This window comes from Syngnathoides biaculeatus, chromosome 5 (assembly GCF_019802595.1).
Source record: "Syngnathoides biaculeatus isolate LvHL_M chromosome 5, ASM1980259v1, whole genome shotgun sequence".
Lineage (NCBI taxonomy): Eukaryota > Metazoa > Chordata > Actinopteri > Syngnathiformes > Syngnathidae > Syngnathoides > Syngnathoides biaculeatus.
Window position 1 is genome coordinate 13978881 of NC_084644.1, and position 19174 is coordinate 13998054.

The 19174-nt window shown below is 40.2% G+C and overlaps 1 protein-coding gene across 4 annotated transcripts; it reads right to left on the reverse strand.

Moving 5' to 3' along the window:
* Positions 1-108: 108 nt before the first annotated feature.
* On the reverse strand, positions 109-18920 carry epn1a (epsin 1a). 4 transcript variants are annotated; one of them, XM_061820252.1, is made up of 13 exons: positions 15832-16150; positions 11384-11522; positions 9125-9226; positions 8612-8770; positions 8145-8273; positions 7644-7764; positions 7402-7559; positions 7158-7229; positions 5846-5929; positions 4142-4427; positions 3072-3236; positions 2654-2896; positions 109-1797 (listed from the first exon to the last, which is right to left on the reverse strand). In XM_061820252.1, exons 3-13 carry the CDS (start codon positions 9191-9193, stop codon positions 1337-1339), a joined length of 1947 nt encoding a protein of 648 aa, XP_061676236.1. In that variant the 5' UTR covers positions 9194-9226; positions 11384-11522; positions 15832-16150; the 3' UTR covers positions 109-1336. The 4 variants fall into 4 exon arrangements, with proteins under 4 accessions (XP_061676236.1, XP_061676237.1, XP_061676235.1 ...); XM_061820253.1 differs by lacking the exon at positions 7158-7229; XM_061820251.1 differs by lacking the exons at positions 7158-7229; positions 15832-16150 and adding an exon at positions 18782-18920 and having other exon boundaries at positions 7402-7764.
* Positions 18921-19174: the final 254 nt, after the last annotated feature.

The window sequence follows — 19174 nt, forward strand, 5'->3', positions numbered from 1 at the left end:
GAAATTCTCACGTCAATTCATACGCATCGTTAACTGCTTCTTCCCACATATAAACTGCTAATAAACACTGGTGTGTATTTTTGCGTTCAATTTTAAAAAGCAACTTGATCAAGGAAAATAAAATATACATTTATTCTTGTCACATTATTGTACTCTGCAGCAGTAAAAATTGCAAATAGGATAAAGACAAAGTACAGCACAAGCATGAAACCAGCCATAACTCCACAATCCTGTTCGCTTTTTTTTCCCCAACCATCTTTTTCCATTTTGTCAAATGTGAATGTTCACAGGCAACAGCACAGGATTATCCAAGTATAAGATTTGTTTTTCTTGATATAAAATGTGTAAATTAAAAGAACAGCATGGAGCATGTCAAGTCTGTTGTTTTTGTCATCTTCCGCAATTCGTTCATTTTACCGTCAAATCACAAGGACAACGCGGTTTTCGGGAGACGTACAAACGGGGTTGAAATGTTGTCGACGATCAAGCATGACATCTGATTGGCGGCCAAAATATGCGACTCTTATTAATAATACCGCATTTGATACCCCAACATTGCAGAGTAGTAATACAGGTTAGTTCTTAAAAACAAAAATGAATTGATGCAAATTTTTTTTCCTGTGGAGTCACTGAAACAGGAGAGAAAGAACAAGAAAAAAAAAATGGTGACATTAAAAACACGTACACAGAAAGGCATTGGAAATATTTTAGATTTGCACAAATAAGCTTCTGTCATCTCTCACTATCGCGTCACTTTCCACATCAGTCCCAGATCAATCAGTTCCAATTAAGCTTTCACACCAATCAGGAAAATGAGAAAAATAAGCTTTTGATTTTATATATGGCATGATCACATGTGATTTTCCTTAATTGTTCCCAAAAAGTGGAAAAATACAATAAATTAGGCTTAAATTAATTGAAATGATTTGACCACATTGAACCTGAAATGTTTTTTTTCTTCTTCAGTCCATGTGCAGTTTGTTAAAAATCATTCTTCATGCACGCTTTTCCTCTTCCAGATTCAGTTTGTCGAGAGACGTGAGGAAGAGGAGGCAGTTTCTTCCTTCGCTTTATTATTTGTCCTTGGTGGCAGCGCCTTTTTCTCGTTCTGTGCGCGTCACGCAGAGCATGAAGACGACTAAATAAATAGATCTCTATTTCCCAGTGACACACAAAATAAACTTTTGAAATGTATGCGGTAAAATGAGTCCTCGGTGAAATGCTTTTGGAGAAAAAAACAAAAATCAGATTTTCTTTGAAATATGTGGAGGACTTTTGTGTGTGTTGAACAAAAAGGGAGCAGCAGGTTATGACAGAGGGTGTTCAAAATGTGTCCTCAAAGAAGAAAAGGATTAGTGCTGGTTCCCGTCATTCCTGCGCCTCCCACCGTGCTCCCTGCACCCATCACTCCTCCTGCCCTGCCGGGCCCACCCAAAATCACCTGAGGCGGCGTGACCCCCGCGGGACCCAGCATACCAGAAGTGGGCGGCGCCATCGGGGAGAGCCCGCTGTAGCTCATGCTCATGGGGCTAGCCTGCATCATGCCCATGCCCATTCCCGGGTGGCCCATGCTCATCGGCCCCAGGCCCATACTGGGGGGCACCATGCCCAGCAGCGGGTTGGGAGGCACGGGGCTGGTGCGAAGGCCGCTCAGGCCCAGGGACGATGGCTGAGGTGAAACGGAGGTCATGGACGGAGCCACGCCAAAAGGGTTCGATGAGCCCGGGCTTGGAGAAACCCCACGGCTGGAGATGGTACTGCCCGGGGTCACGGCCATTCCGGGTGCTGACGAGGAGCCTGAGGGCAAAAAGGAGGAAAATGTAAAAAAAATCTTACACTCCAGTAATCCTGAACCTTGACTTACAAAAGTAAAGTGTCTTCAGTTTTATTTACAAGCTGTCAGTTGTCTGATTTTTGTTTTTAATTTGTGTTCAGGCTAAAATTTGACTAATGCGAGGGCGCTTCGGGTACGCCATTGCTTGAAATAGTAAAACGGTTACTGTTGCAGGAAACGAGCCCTACGACATAATGATGCCACCTCCGTGCTTCACAGTCGGTATAGTGTGGTGTTCTCAGGTCTACAAGCGTCCGTCCCCCTTTTCCCTCCAGATGTAACGTTGGTCATCATGGCCAAACAGCTCCACTTTAGTTTCATCAGACTTACAGGACGTGTCTCCAGAAGTTAAGATTTTTGTCTTGGTGTCTTTTTGCAAACTGTTATCTGTCTTTCTTATCTTTCGTACTCGGTGGGTGGCCTTTTAGCCCATATCGGTGCAGGACTCGTTTTGCTCACACCTTCTTACCAGCATCTTCAGAAGGTCTTTAGCTTTTGTTCTGGGGATGATTCACACATTTCAGACAATAAGACATTCATCTCTGGAACACAGAGACCATCTCCTCTCTGAGCATTGTGATGGCTGAACATTCCAATGATCTTTATACTTGCGTATAATTATTTGAACAGAAGAACGTGGCACATTCAAGCATCTGGAAAATGCACCCAAGGATGAGTCAGACTTGTGAAGGTCCACGAGTATTTCTCTGATATTTCCTGGCCAACTTATTTTGATTTTCCCATTAAATCAAACAAGGAAAAAGTGTGTTTGAGGTGTGACCTTAGACTTGCAAACAATTTTTCGCAGCTGTAGCTCACCCGTGTTCTGGAGGAAGGGGTTGTGCGCCGACGATGAGGAGATGGAAGGAGGTGGCGGCTGTTTGGGTTTGGGTTTGGATGACACGAGTGAGTCCAGATCAACCAGAGCTGCATTGGGCCCGAGGAACGACTCGGGAGTCTTGCGAACAGGTAGAGATGAGCCGAGGGAGGAGAGGTCAAAGGGTACGGGCGAGCCTGTGCTATTGCAGGCGGTGGCTGAGGACCCTCGTCGCTCGGGATCTCCTACGAAATTGAGAAAGCAAAATCGGCAGCTGTACAAAATCAAGAATCTAACCACGTGTGATTGAAGGTGATGAAATGTTGGACCATGACAACTACACTGTACCTGTGTGTGTGTGTGTGTTCAGAACTTGCGCTACTCTCAGTTCCTACATATGACCGATGGGTGTGAATGTACCTGTGCCGTTAGTGTGTTTGGCGGAGTCATTCCAGATGTCGGGGGTGATTGGGTCAGAGGCAGGGACAGGCACGTCCTTCGCCCAGGGGTCTACTGGCCCCCCTGAGGAGGAAGTGCTGGATGGCACTGTGGGGCCCCAGGGGTCGACACTGGGGGGTGTCACAGCTACAGGGGGAAGGGATGGGGGAGATGCAGGTGGGGAAGGAGGGGTTAACACAACACTTTACAGAAACATATTGGGGCTGGGAGATTATTAGATCAACTTTAAATCCGAACATTTTTTTCCCCATTTTACCAGTTTCTTGAAGCTTAAAACGCATCCCCACTTTGCAACTATTTTTCTAAGGTGGCCATGCTTCAAGCTGTTCAATTAAATAGAGAACTAGAAGGATTGCAAAAAATGGACATTGGGCCCAATATATCCAAGCTCTGTGGTTCCTCAATTCATGAGATTAAAATGTTGAACACTGAAATTGTTCACTTTTTAGAGATTGTGTCTACATAGCATTGTGGGTTGTTTTTTTTCCAAGGCAGTAATTTTTTTTATTGCCTGTAAAATAATGTACTGTATTTCTAATGTAAGTTAATGCCTTGAGGGGAAAAGAAGGAAATCCCAAAAAGAAAAAAAAACATTTTGAATAATATCACTGTTGTTTGCTTTATCGGCAAACATCACACAAATAAAATCCGAGAGTTTATGTTAACACCATATCGCCCAGCCCTGGTACAAATCCACAGCAAGGAGGTTGCAGGGAGGTGGTTTCCTAAACAGGGTCTCTCATCTGACACTGGTGGTCACTCATTTAGCTTATTCTCATATTTATGCAGGTTGCGGTTTCATGCATAAAAACATGAAAGCACTCTGCTCGAGGAAACAGCCAATCAATCCTGAGTAGAAACCAGAGTATTTACATCCTGCTTTAGACACATAAGGAGAATGAATTTAACGAGCATGCTTTCCTCCGCATGAACCTGAAAGCATGTGAGTCCATGAGAAGAAATGGTAGCATGGTAACCACATGGGCGCTGGGGTCATGACAGGGATAGGGAGAAAAGTCGTTGTTGCTTACCTGAGCTTCCCCAGGGGTCTACATTATTAACTCTGTTGGACGACTCTCCCCAGGGGTCGGGAGGAGGTGCTACAGTTGGAGGCGGCACCCCTCCGCCCCAGGGGTCGCCGCTGGTTGGGGAAGCAGGCGATGCCACCCCCCATGGGTCTGTGGCCGTTGTGCCCCATGGGCCCGAAGTGGCGATGGGAAGGGTTGGTGGAGGGGAGGGGCCGGCTGAGCCCACAGTGGGGGCGGCGGCAGCAGGAGCCCCCCAGGGGTCCACAGCACTCAGTTCCATAAGAGCATTCTGTAAAGCAAAGAAAGTAACATGGAATCTTCATGAACATTAAGACTACGGTATATTTATAACCATATAATACACAGCATATTAATCTGTTTTTTTGCAGTTTCGATTATATTTGAATTTACTTAAGGCTGATCTTTGTTTTATTTGTATGACGCTATCAACTGTTCATGTGTGAACTTCAGCTCTATTAATTTCCTCGACTTTTTAGACAACGAGCGAGAGACTACAGTTGTTGACTACCAATTTCATCAGTTGATTTCAGTTATTCTTGGGAAAGTCTAGATTTTAAAAAGTCCTAAAAATCACGACGAAAACAAAATTATCTAATGCAATGAGAGTCTTTAAAGTTTGCAATAAAGATGATGATACAACCATTCAGAGGTGAGTAGTGTAGCCAAAACTCATACTCAAAACAGAGTCCTGTTACTTTGGAATGACATGACAAGTAAAAGCAAAAAGTAGTCTTCCAAATGATTACTTCACTAAGTAACACTTTTTTATATAAATGAATGTCAAATGGACAAAAATATATGAATGTGCAAATTTAACTAACAAAGCAATTACAGTATATTATTTGAATTGTAGTCTTTTAACTGTCTCCAAGTATCCTATAGCATAGACTTTAAAGTTCTGCTTCTTGTCTATAATTCACTGAATGGCTTTGAACCTAAATATGTTATAGAAATGCAAATTGAATATATGGTAAAACCAGTAGGACTCTAAGAGCTCGAGATTTAGGTAAGCTAGTGGGGCCCAGAGTTAAACACAAACATGGCGAAAAAACCTTTTAGCTTGTACCCTACACACACATGGAATAAGTTGCCAACAGATATGAAGTCAGCTTTAAGTGTGAATGTTTTCAAGTCTAGTTAAAAACATTTCCCCATGCTTACAATTGCTTTTTATGAAAGCATTTTCAAAACTTTTACTTGAACTGTATATTTCCATGTTTTATACAGCAGTCTTTTTATTTTTGTACTTTGTTTTTAAAATCACGTAAAGCACTGAGTTCCCTTGTACTGTATATAAAATGCACAATATAAATAAAGCTGCCTTTCCTCTTATAAGCAAGGGGTGTTTTGACATTTCATGCTTCATCTCTTTACATAGCTAATTTTTACGCGTGTTCCTATAGCTCACATGTATATTCCAATGTTATTAACATTACAATTCACACAACAGATTTCCAGTTTGTACATTTTATAATTCCTGTATATGTTTGCAGGCCAACTACGTGCACAGTAGACAGAAAACAAAAGGTAAATGAATTGTAATTTATCTAAACCTCACTGTGCCCAAAGCTGTTCACCACGCCTCACATTCGCCCATTCACCAGATAAACAACCGTTAAGAACAACGTGTACATCAGACTCGTAGACAGCAGATGATGCTGTGAGAAGGACATTACATAAACACACCTCTTCTGGCTTTGCCTTCTCCCTCTTGCTCTCCTCGATGGCCATCTGCAGTCGCAAATCGTCGCCTCTGCGCAATCGTTCCTCCTGCCAATCACACACACAGTGACGTGAGTAAAGTCTCATACATATCAACAATAATCTTTTAGAGTCAAGAGTTCTTCAGAAAAAAAGCCTAGGGTAAAATGTAATCAAATGCAGATCTGTTATGTAGGAATAGTTGAGATGGATATCAACGTCGTATACACCCTAGATAAATAGTTTCTACACACATCAGAAGTTCTTTAATTTTTCTTCTTCAAACCACTCATAACATCTGTTTACAAGAACAAGCTGACCCAAATGACTGCCAGTTTGAAGTCCTACATGAAAAGCACTTTGCAGGGTAATCATCAACTGGGGGGCAGTTTTGGATGAAACACAACATGGAACTAACCAAACAAAAGATTAGCATATACTATAGATAGATTTTTGAATTAAAAATGTATCTTATCTAAGGACTAAAGAACAAATATGTGTTACAAGGAAGAAACAACAGAAAATAATAGAAATGAGATGTCAGAAAGAAGGATTTCTATTTAAGACCACAATTCAGTGGATGAGGAAAGAAGAATCAAAGTTTGTACAGTGCGCAGGGTTAAATATGGTATTGAAAAGATATTCAGCATGCAAATTTCACAATTAAATTCAAGATGAATTTGATTTATTAAGTGAACACACCACCTGCAAGTTACATAGATGTGCGCTTGGTCCTTTTCAATCAAACTTTAGCCAGTTTCCCCCTTAGTTTGGTTTGTTTGGTCAAGTGTGACAGGAATGAACTTTGGTTATGGATCAAAAAGAATAGATCCAAGTGAAGTCTGGCAACTGGGAAATGAATAGTTGTCATTACTGCCTGATGGTAATTACGGGTGAATTTTAAACAGAAAAGACTTAATGAACAGGCCCATATACCAAACAAACTCTGTGTTCATAGTCCCTTGACCAATAAAAAGACCACCACCAATGTCAAGTCGTTTGTTATGGTGGATTTTGGTTTGTGTGGAATATTGATTTTTCTCTCTCCCTCTATTTGTGTGTGTCCCAAAAAAAAAAAAAAAAAAAAAAAAAAACGGACCAGGGAGAAACGGACCAAACTGATGTGGACCCAAGAAAGATAATTATAGGTGTGAAAGCACCCCTAAAAGTATTACTGCAATCTTAAAATGACATGTGACAAATAATTTGTCATCTTGATTGGACAATGCTGTAAACTCCAGCTGACAGAAAGACAAGATGGCTTCACAACCGGCTTGGCACGCAGACTGCCCCTAACCTCTTGGAGCATCTCTTTGCTGAGTGTGATTGCATAGCGGATCTCTGCGTCCTCCAGAGGGTCCTTGCTAGTCTGGGGGAGGTCAGGGGTCACATGGTGAGAGCAAGGCTAGGTGTACGTGCCACTTTACATCACTGAATGCTCATCTGTGTACACAGTGCTTCACGGCATAGAGTGAAACTGCAAATCAAACTCGCATTACTCACACACACTCTTCTCCGCTCGGCTGTCTTGTGTTCCCTACCTGCTCTGCCTCTTCTTTACTCATTGCCAAAGCAAGCTGTAGCTGCAGGTCCTCCTCTCCAGAGCTCTGTGGCCACGCCTGCTCCGGATCAGCACCTCCAGAGTGAGAACCCAGGGACAGGCTGCCACCCAGATTGGGCGCAGAGGGCGCGGAAGAAGCTGCAACAATATGAATAAACGTATGCAGGGAGGAGTGTTTATGGAGTGGTGAGATCACCACTTGGACAAAAAAATAAGTCTCACCACTGGAGGTTTGTGCCATCTTCTCTTTGGTTTTGAGGGCGTGGATCCTTTCCTCTCTTAGTCTCTCTTCATCTTTCAGTAGGGTCACCAACTGTTTGGCTTTCTCACGCACATTCACACCCTGGAAAAAACATTAGCGAAATAATTATCCAAACCTTCGTATACAGCAGTAGCTTGATTTACGGGTGTCCCAACATCAGTTTTTTGAATTACAAGTGGCTGCTTGGTCGATTTTTACTTTGCGTGGTGAGCCAAAATTCATAGTACTCCACAAGCAAGCCTTTGATATTCTGCCACTCGGGTAAAACAAAGAGAAAATGATACAATGAATGTACTGTAGTGAATGTATTTGCTTATGGGCAAGGAAAAAAAAAAAGTAACCGGTGGAGTTTTGGCCATGTATTGAAGAGGACAAACACTCAAACACCCAAAAATGAGAGCACTCACAAGGACGCTCAAAGGCTCACACTGATCTACAACAATTGCCATGTGTCTGCATACCTGGTCTTTGCCGTCCCTGTCGATGTACTGGAAATCCTTAAGGGTCTGGACTGCGTAAATGTTCTCTCGGCACTGCTGGGCGACACGCTCAGATCCAGTCTTGATGAGATATTCCATAAGAGTCATAGCCTGGAAGACATGAATACAATAGGTCAAAAAAAGCATGCTTGAAAAGTAGATCTTGGGGTTAACAAGTCTGGGCACCCCGCTGTAAAGGATAAGCTGCTCAGATAATGGCTGGATGGATAGTGATGCTCGTCAGTAGCACTGCTGTCAGTGTCAGCAGAGTATGGGGATAAAGTGAACGGTAACAAGTGGTACTTTCATCACCAAGATGTGACTATAAAGGCGGTACAAATGATAAACTCTATTAAACGTTAATTAATGTAATAAATTACAGTGAAAATGTTAGACTGATTCACTTATTTGATAAGCCTCAAAGAATCTTAAGCATGATGGTAAGGCACCTTGTACACGTGTCTCCAGTTCTTGCCATGGTCATTGAGGCGCTTCCACACCATGCTCATGATTTCGGAAAAGGCCACAACATTGTAGGTCAGATCGGCTATCTCTGACATCAGAGAGCTGCTGGGGCCCCACGGGTCATTAGATGTCGCTTCTCTAACCTAGATGAGGAACAGATTTCAATTACATACAATCCATCTGCTGTCAGTCATTTGGTCTCAAATTCAAGGTCTTTGCAGTTACGAGCGTCAATGCATACCATCAGAAAATGAGGTGGAGGGGGCAAATAAATGAACGTCTAACGTAATTATGTGAGGTCATGCAGCATACATATGAGAGGATTGGGCAAAAAGATTGCTTCAAACAATTAGATTACAGCAGACATTGTGCCATCGGAGCAGCAGGGAGACATGATATAGGCCTTCGTAAATCAGGTGCACAAAAGAGGATGTGGGTGTTTAAGAAAATAAAAGAAGAAAGGTGGAAATCATTACCCAAGAAACATGAAATACAACCTTGATTTCAGCCTCTGAATAGTTGTGGACGATGTTCTTGACTTGTCGCCGTAGCGATGAGGTCGACATGGCAACCGTTGAGCCGTCGAGCTGTGTTGGAATCTGATATTGGAAAAAAAAACGAATTTGATAGGTCTACAGCAATCAAAAATTTTAGAAACAATTACTCATAACAATCATCCCATTTATTAATCAAGTAAAAGGATAAAACTACTTGTTTGACACAGTTTTGTATCTGCTTTGTCCATATTTGGCTCAGTCCACCCCTTTCCCTCTGATGGGTTGCCTAAATATAATTTGGAGGAACATTAGTTAGAATGGAAAAATGATCACTGCGAATATCAAGGCAGAGATTTTGATTTTAATTTTGGAAGAATCTAATTATTCCTTTGATCCTTAAAAGTGATCGAGTAAGGGAGGATGGATAGCAGGATTCCAAAAGGCCTGTCATCCAGATGTGATTTGTTTGATTCACAACTTGTGTTTTTTAATCATTAGTTTATGTACCTTATAAATTAGGCAGTAACATTTTTGTATTGAAATCAAAAGTCACCCAGTCATGTTCTTCCATTGTGCATATGCAGTCACACATTAGCTCACAGTGCTATCAAACTTAACATAAAAACATGTTTTTCAGCTAATTTAATAAAACATAAGCCACTCCTTCGTTGCCTTGGAAAAGTGTTTGGGATTGTAGTCATGCTGAAAGACACAACCACGTTTCATCTGTATTGGCCTTGCTGATGACAGATTTTCGCCCAATCCCCAAATACATGGCTCCATTCATTCATTACTTATTCCAGATCAGTTTTCCTGGTCTCTTGCAGAAAAACCGAATCAGAATCAAACACCCCTTAAAGCATGATGTCTCCACCCCAATGCTTCAGAAGAGACATGTTGTTCTTTGAATGCAACTCAGGCATTCTTTCTCCTCCAAACATGACAAGTTGACTTTTTACCAAAAAGTTCTATTTTGGCTTCATCCGACCATTCAACATTCTCCCAATGCTCTTCTGGATCATCCAAATGCTTTCTAGCAAACTTTAGACGGCCCCGGACATGTACTGGCTTAAGCAGGGGGAAACGTCTGGCACTACTGATGGTAGCCATTGTTACTTTGGTCCCAGCTCTCTGGAGGTCATTCACTCCCCACCGGGTGGCCGTGGAATTTTTGCTCACTCAGAGTACGAACTTGACTGCAGTGCCACATTAAGGGAAATTATCAGTGGTCTTGTATATCTTTGATTTTCTGGTGACTGGTCCAACAGTTCTTCACACCAAGCTGCTTACCTATTGCAGATTCTGTCTTTCCAGGTTGGTGCAGGTCTACGAATTTCTTTCCGGGGTTCTTTAACAGCTGGCAATATTGCAGTTTGGAGTGTGACTGACGTTGTCCAAATGTGTCTTTTATACTGATAATGAGTTCCAACAGTTGCCATTATTACAGGTAAGGAGTAAAGAACAGAGGAGCCTCACAGGTCTGTAAGAGCCACAAATCTTGCCTCTTTGCAGATGATCAAATACTAATCTTCCACCATAATTTGAAAATAAGTTATTTAAAAATCAGACTATAATTTTCTGGACCCCCCATTTTGTCTCTCATAGTTGAAGTGCACCCATAATTAAAATTAAGGGCCTCTCTCATCTTTTTAAGTGGGAGAACTTGCATAATTGGTAGCTGACTAAATTGGTTTTCGCCCCACTGTATTTTATTTAATTTCCAGTTTGCAGCACAGATAGGACGTCTGCGATGCTGTTAACATCATATTTACATAGTTGCATTTTATGGCACAAACAGCAAGTTATTTTCCTTAACTCCACAATGTCGTTTAGTTGCTACTATATTTTAAGCAGTTGCAATTTAGATAGAAAGGTTTCTTTCTCTCTCTCTCTCTCTCTCTCTCTTTTTTTTTTTTACATAATTTATTTCTGGTTTACAGCAGTCTAGAGATTATCATCATTAGTCATGTCCAGTCTTTTTTTAAATCACAAACTCATTTTTTGCACCGAACCCCCCACCCCACACTTTGAAATCACAAATCAAATACTGAATCCATCATCATGCCATTGATTTGTGACCTTGGTGTATCATTACAGCCCTTCTTATAAGTCGAAGCTATGTAAAAGGAGGCAATTTAGTGAATTTGTGTCCCTCGAAGCAATTTAAATTTCTAAATTGGGTCTTCAGTCAAAAAACTGAGGGGAAATCTTGCATTATCTGATGTTGGAATAAGGTGAGTAGGTCAGAGTCATGCACACCTTTAACACAAGAACAATGAAGAATCAGGGCCTCTCTTCTTGTAATGCGTGCTGATCTTTCGCTCGGATGGGCCACTCATTCACAGCAACCTGCGTCTTGTTCTTCCAGTGGCAACATTGGATCCCAAAATCCCAGACGCTGTAAGATGAATGCAGAGCAAAATGAGACAAACAATACAAAAAAATGACACTGACACTTGGTGTTGACTCCTTAGTCACCCACACAAACCCATGCATATGCACGCACGCACACTCGCAAACACGCACACAAGCAGAGCCGCAGATTCCAAAGTGCCTGTGATAAAATGAGGACAAAGCAGATATTCAGTAAGAAGACCACATGATTTGAAATTAACAAATACCTCATGGGCAGAGAGAAAAGATTTCTTTATTTGCTTGGGTGAGCAAGTAGACACAACTACAAATGACAGAACTTGAATCAGATGTTCTATACAGACTTTGAAAAGTGCAACTGTGGCCAAAACTAGAATCTTATTCTCACGCTATTTTTTTTTAAGTATTGTAACTTTCCCATATTTCCAAAATACAAGTAGATAATAAGCATTTTATGCTGATTGTCTTTCACGTTAGAATATGCCGATCCAGTAAATTGAGGTGATCGATAGGCTACACACGGCCATCACATAAGAACCCAAAGCTCGTTTATTTTCAGCCTTGTCACATCTCTTGTGGAGGATTACTGGAACTATTTGACCGCCAATACGGTTTTTCAGTCCTGTCAGTTAAAAAAAAAGTCTCTGTGGAATTATTTTGCATCCTCTCAGTCAAAACATTATTTGCAATCTATGCACAACTGAACGACGTCGTAGGGAACATCATCGAAATGCTTCAACACAACAAATGTGATCGGCCACCTGAAGAATGTATATCTTTGCATCCTGCATTCGAAGGGAAAGGTTGAACAGACGCAAACATTGGACAACACCTGTCCATATGGTTGGGCCAGTGATAAAGTGAAAGTAAGCATGGAATTAAAAGTATTTATTGAAGTAATTAAATTGCAATAAAATAATTTAATTACAGTAAGTTAGCACCCATTACATCTGGCAAGTTGTAAATTTGATTTGACCTAAACTTATGCCAGTCACCAATTCTTGAATGCCCCCTAGAGGTCATTGATGTTTTAACTTTTGTCTAAAATGCTAGAGAATAGTGTTGAGATGGGGTGGGCTCCAGCACGCCTGCGACCATGGTGAGCATTACCGATACAAAAAAAAAAAATGGATACAGTATTCATTATACAGTAAGCAAGTATAAACAATTAATGAACAATGTCATGTGAATGGACATACTGGTCCATCTTGTGATTGGATGAGTGATTGATTTTCAAAACTTGCTGATTGGTGATCAGACCCAAAGATACTGATTGTGTAAAGCCCAATTGCAACACTATTTTTGTAAAATGACTTTACATTGAAAGATGAGATTTTTACATGGCTATTTTTCCTGTTCTTCTCATTTTTCTTTCATTTTTATGTCAATGAAATGGTAAACTACTCTTTAGCTTCTTCAGTTGTCAGTAAAGATGCTTTAAAAATGGTAATTTTACAGCAAAACATATTGATAATCGTGTTTGGACAATATGATTTTTTTATTATGGGATAGGCTGCAGCACACTCACAACCCTTGTGAGGGTAAAACGATAAAGAAATTAATGGATGGATGATATTTTTTAATCATACAAGCCAGCTCTAGCTGAGAGTATTTTTTTTTATTGTCCGTCTACATGAGTTACTACACAGTTTGTATGGGTCTTACAGAGCTAAAGGGTTATAATACTGTCACTGATGTTAATTTTCTTAGCCCATCTATGGCAATTATTATTGTGTGATCCTATTAAGCTAGCAGGGTTTGGACAAAGGTATGTGGTGTTTGATTAAATAGAAATGTAATTGTGTTTTTGTTGTTTTCCAGCAAACTTTAACTGGGTGTGGAAATAAAAATCTTGACGGAAGAACTTGGGTATGTTTTTTGAAGAACTGTTTACTAACTGCCAAACTGCTGCTTGTTGTTGATGCTGTCGCCATCTAGCACTCGTACCACAATTTAAAAAAAAAAAAAACTGAGGCAAGTGAAAAATTGGGAAAACATGTAGGCTAAGGTACCACTTTATATATTTCCTTGGTCTCAAAAACTGGACATTTTCCCAATGCAAAATGTCAAAGTACAGTGCATACTTCAACACACCCATAACTGCCCACTACGTCAGCCAGTAAGCAAGTGGCCCTGCCCATGTCAACCATTGCAAAGCTCCTGGGGCACTTCTCGGGTTATTACATTGATAGGACTACATCAATACACAACTGCGCCAGCAAAGTGCACAGTTTGAAGTCCAAAACGAAACATAGATACAACTATGGTTGTTTATTCAAACTGATTCAAAACCCTACCCACATAATCACTTACTGTGCGCATCAACAATTCTGCTCAGCTAATTTGAAAAAAATTATCTAAACCCTTGACACCCACATACAGTTCAAGGGGTTGTGTAACAAACCAGGAATCAGCCATTGCCCCAGTTAGGGACTGCTGAGTTTCAAAGTTCAGACAAACCAAATGATAAGGGAAAATACACTACATCTCTTTTGAAGCCTGGGTTTCCCTCATTTTTCTCTTGAAAGTTTTACAGAGTGTCCAGAATGCATCATTCAAATTTTTTAAAAATGCCTGCAAAACACAAATGATACTAAGCAGATCTGTTTATTTCTGATAGTCTACTGATGAAACAGGTACTGTAAAGTCTTAAAATTGGCTAACTCCCCAAGGAAAAGCTCAATGTGTATCATTGTGGTTTACACACACACACACACACACACACACACACAAAGAATATGTGGAATGAATGAAAGTATAGGATGACATATGGAAGAACAAGAACAAAAATGTTTGGAGACAAGTGTGAGAAGACCATGTAAACCAGGGCTGTGTGGCTTTAGGTAAGGTATAGACCTTTTTAATTTGACAGAACCTACTTCATCAACAGAATATCGGAAAGACAAATGCAATGAGAACTCCCACGTCATATTCCATAATTGCCCTGCATTTGGTTCTTATCATTTTTATGGTTAGTTTTCATCTTTCGTGGGCCACATAAAACAGTGCGGAAGGCCAGATGTGGAGAGATCATCAGGTGTGCAGTGGGAAACTATACAATTATATTTAGTTTTTCTGAAAATAATTGTTTTTTTCCCCATTTATGCCACTGATGTACAATGAGAGGCAGACCAATTAGAGGCTCTTCTTCAAGATTACAGGAAATTCTATAAATCTCTGCATCCACCTGTTGCATTTAATACAACAATAATTTGTCACCTTGTACATTCATCTGAAGAATTTTCTAAATTTAACTGGAGACAAATATAGTTCCAAGTATCGGCCCATTGATAAAGACCAGAAACATCGTAAAATCCAATAAAGAATTTGGAGCGAAAGTAGGAAAATGACAGAGTGGGTGATGTATGGAAGTCCACATTAATGACAGAATCATGTCCAGTGAATTTCAAGATGATCTGAAACACCACATAATTAGATAGAATTCATAGGAAAGTACAAAAATTGTGGATCAACCTTCTAAACCTCTCTTCAAACTCCCCTCCTCAAGTGACTTCTATCATTCAATCATTTTATTTTTTTAAATTTTTGTTCACCTGATGCACAAATACCTTATTCTGCATATTTTTATTTTGTTCTTGAACATATTATTGGGTGCCTGAAATAGATTGATGTTCGTTACTTCCGACGGGAAATATTACTGTGGTTTTCATAGGATTTGGGGTTCCATCAGACTTTTTGAGAAGGATTAATCCCGAGAGCCACTGTTCCACTGCATACATCATGTTTAACGAGTGTGCTTCTTGACGTGCCCATGTGCTTTGACATTACTTCTGTTCTAAATGGGCGCTGTGTAAATAACAGGCTTGGAAAGAGGGACATTTTGATTTTCCACAGAAACAACAACAACAGATCCTGGCTACACTTAATGAAGTGGAATCACAAAGCTCAGTTGAGCATGAAAGCCTCTTGTCATTGTGTGGTGCAGATTCAACGAAACAATTCGATAAGGAGCAGCCTCCACCCAGTGAAGTAGACTCCCTGACACGCCTACTAACTTGGAATTTGACGTGCTAACTCTGCTAAAGCCTGATAACTCTGGACGGCTACACCAGTCAAACGCTTTACTAACGAATATTTTTGACAGACTACAACGTATTTCAACCGTCCCGTCCGTGTGTACCAGGAGTAGTCGAAGCAGTTGGCTAGTACTTTGCCCCAAAGCTTTGAGTTAGGAGTCTGGGTAAAGTATCAACAAGCGAGCTGATGTTTTAGCAATGTACGAACAAGCTTGGACTTATATTCAAACATGCAGATAAGCCCTTAAGATAACATTCAACCATAACGGATGCTAAAATGAGAAATAGGTTACATACCAGTGAGTGGTCAAAGGTATCGCTTGCTTGCCTGCTTGCAGCTAGGGGAGATTAGCTAGCCAGGCTAGCTGATGCTAGTTGGCCAGTAGGACTGCGAAAGGGCTCGAGATTTAACTGCGGGGGGCATGTCCGGCTTTCGGAGGACGGCCGAGTGTGACGCGATCACACGAAAAAACAAAACTTGGGCCACATTGGGAACGAAACGGAACGAGAAAATATCCGAATGGGATCGTGTGGACTGACCCTGGTATATCCTGAACACACAAGTCAGGAGGAGATGGCCGAGTTTCCGCTTCCGCTCCAGACTACCGCCGCACCCCCGCCGCCCGCCATCTTTGTTTTCATCACACGCGCAAACACGCACGGCCAAGCGTGCAAGTCCGTGCAGTACATTCTTACTTCACGTCACGTACAATAACGTCAAGAAAATACACAAACGACAAGATGTAAATGCACAATTCTTCAGCTGATTTCTTGTATTATCGACCACAAATTCAATTTCTATCTATCTATCTATCTATCTATCTATCTATCTATCTATCTATCTATCTATCTATCTATCTATCTATCTATCTATCTATCTATCTATCTATCTATCTATCTATCTATCTATCTATCTATCTATCTATCTATCTATCTATCTATCTATCTATCGATTGAATTTTATTTCTAAATCTATCTATCTATCTATCTATCTATCTATCTATCTATCTATCTATCTATCTATCTATCTATCTATCTATCTATCTATCTATCTATCTATCTATCTATCTATCTATCTATCTATCGATTGCTTGAATTTTATTTCTAAATCTATCTATCTATCTATCTATCTATCTATCTATCTATCTATCTATCTATCTATCTATCTATCTATCTCTATCTATCTATCTATCTATCTAATCTATCTATCTATCTATCTATCTATCTATCTATCTCTATCTATCTATCTATCTATCTATCTATCTATCTATCGATTGCTTGAATTTTATTTCTAAATCTATCTATCTATCTATCTATCTATCTATCTATCTATCTATCTATCTATCTATCTATCTATCTATCTATCTATCTATCTATCTATCTATCTATCTATCTATCTATCTATCTATCTATCTATCTATCTATCTATCTATCTAAATTGCAATAGTTGAACTAGAAGTCGAAATAATTTGTGGTGGAAGTAGTACAAATTGCAGTCATAGAAGTATTATTGCTATTATAGAAAGTATTAATAGCATTAAAAATAATAACGAAGTAGTATGCGATTTTTTTTGGAATTTTTATCGTATTTTTCCCGTTTTAAATGTTTTATCTCTGTAATCAAATCCTTTTAATCATGTAAAGTACATTGAGTTGCCTGGTGTCTGAAATGCACTATACAAATAAATTTGCTTTGCTAAGACGTAACTTGTAGTTAATAGTAGCCTACTAGTGGTACAAATAAAATGTTTTTTTTTTTTTTACCAATTTCTTTTAAAAAATGTGCGTGGGGGGATTTTTCCCCATATTTTTTGTATTTTATTTTACTTTTTTCTTTTTTGGAAGGTACACTTAGTCGCAGTTGATCCCCTCTTATTCAAGATTTTTTTTTACGTTTACATATTTTCAATGCAATTATAGTACAGTAGTCTATATTATTGTATTGTGCCTTGTACTAGTGTATAGCAAATGTTGGAGTTTTCAGTAGTGTCAGAATTTTGACATCTTTAAATAATATATTTTGAGTTTCTAAATCAGTAATTCTCACAATGGGGTACGAGTACCACTAATTGTACTAATGGCCCCCTCTTGTGGCAAGTGAAAGAGTCACTGGCGAAAAAACGCTTCAGTTGTCCACTCATCCATCCATCCATTAATTTTCTTAGCCACTTATCCTCACAAGGGTCACGGGAGTGCTGGAGCCTATCCCAGCTGTCATGGGGCAGGAGGCAGGGTACACCCTGAACTGGTTGCCAGCTAATCGCAGGGCACATCGAGACAAACAGCCGCACTCGCAATCACACCTACGGGAAATTTAGAGTGTGTAATTAATGTTGCATGTTTTTGAGATGTGGAAGGAAACCGGAGTGCCCGGTGAAAACCCACGCGGAACATGCAAACTTCACATTGAGGGGCCAGGATTTGAACCCCAGTCCGCAGAATTGTGAGGCCAACGCGCTACAGCTACGTTACTGTGCTGCCTACGTGGGTGGTATTTGGTATTTAAAAAAAAAAAGAGTTTTGAGGAACATCGCTTGTTATGACCCCGCTAAATAAAGTAAATAAACTACTGTACACTCTAATGAAATAATAGCAATGTATTAATGTATACTTAAAACAGTATGATGCAGTGTAGCTTCACACCGAAACAAATATATGACAAACTGTAACATTCAGTATGTCCCACAATTAAAAATGGTAGGCTACGAAATAGTTCACTTATGCCTCTGTCCCTTGGACCCCGCGTTTAAATGATTGACCTCACTTTGTTGTTTATCTTGCCTGATGTCTACATCAGAGTACATACAGAATTTTATTCCCGATGTTGACCCTGATTACACACCGTGGGCGATTTTCCAGATCGGGCCCGACATAATTCAGAACCACCGATTTGGCCCTATGGTATCTCTTACGATGGCAAAAGGAAAAGTCGTGCATATTTGATTTTTTTGGGGGGATATGTTCCATGTAGTGTGACATATCAACGACAACTCTCCAACAGCACAACTTGACGTCAACCAATAGGATTGCGTATTGTGGTCGCGCTTCACCTCCTGCCCTTCCTGTTGTCAACGTACTCAACATTAATTCATGCGCACAAACCAATGTTAACTGAAGCTGTAGAGCATGATTCAACAAAACGCCGGCATCTTTACGCACAACCTTTACTGCTAGCATTAGCTTGCAAAGCTACATATTTTTCTTGCCTGCTGGCGAGCCATATTGTATCAAAGGTATGTAAATATACCTCAAGCAATCCTTGAAGGCGCGTCCTCTCAAGTGCACCTGTGACGACAACTGCACGTTTTTCCCATTTGTGTTATTTTAATCCCATGACACAATAAATCGGTTCATTCTGTTGTTGTTGTCATCGCCATGGTAACAGGCATATCCAGTCACGCTGAGTGGTGACACGTTTTCTGGTTTCAGCTCTCCGACAATGTTTGATTTGACAAGATAAAGCCCAGCGATCATAAAAGACAAGATACGGTGGTATCGGAATACATGTTGTGTAGTGTTGCTATTGTCTAACCCAGATGCAGCAAGATTATGTTGCAGTACTATGGCATAGTGCAATTGTAAAAAAACAGAATTGTCTTGTAGTCTTAGCAAGGCACTATGTTAAATGAAATCCCTTATC

Coding starts and splice junctions, on each gene's coding strand:
- epn1a (XM_061820251.1), bottom strand. CDS start 9,193: ATGTCGACCTCATCGCTACGGCGACAAGTCAAGAACATCGTCCACAAC. Junction 8,771..9,124: donor ATTCAGAGGCTGAAATCAAG/GTTGTATTTCAT, acceptor TTCCTCATCTAG/GTTAGAGAAGCGACATCTAA. Junction 1,798..2,653: donor CCCCTTCCTCCAGAACACGG/GTGAGCTACAGC, acceptor TTTTGCCCTCAG/GCTCCTCGTCAGCACCCGGA.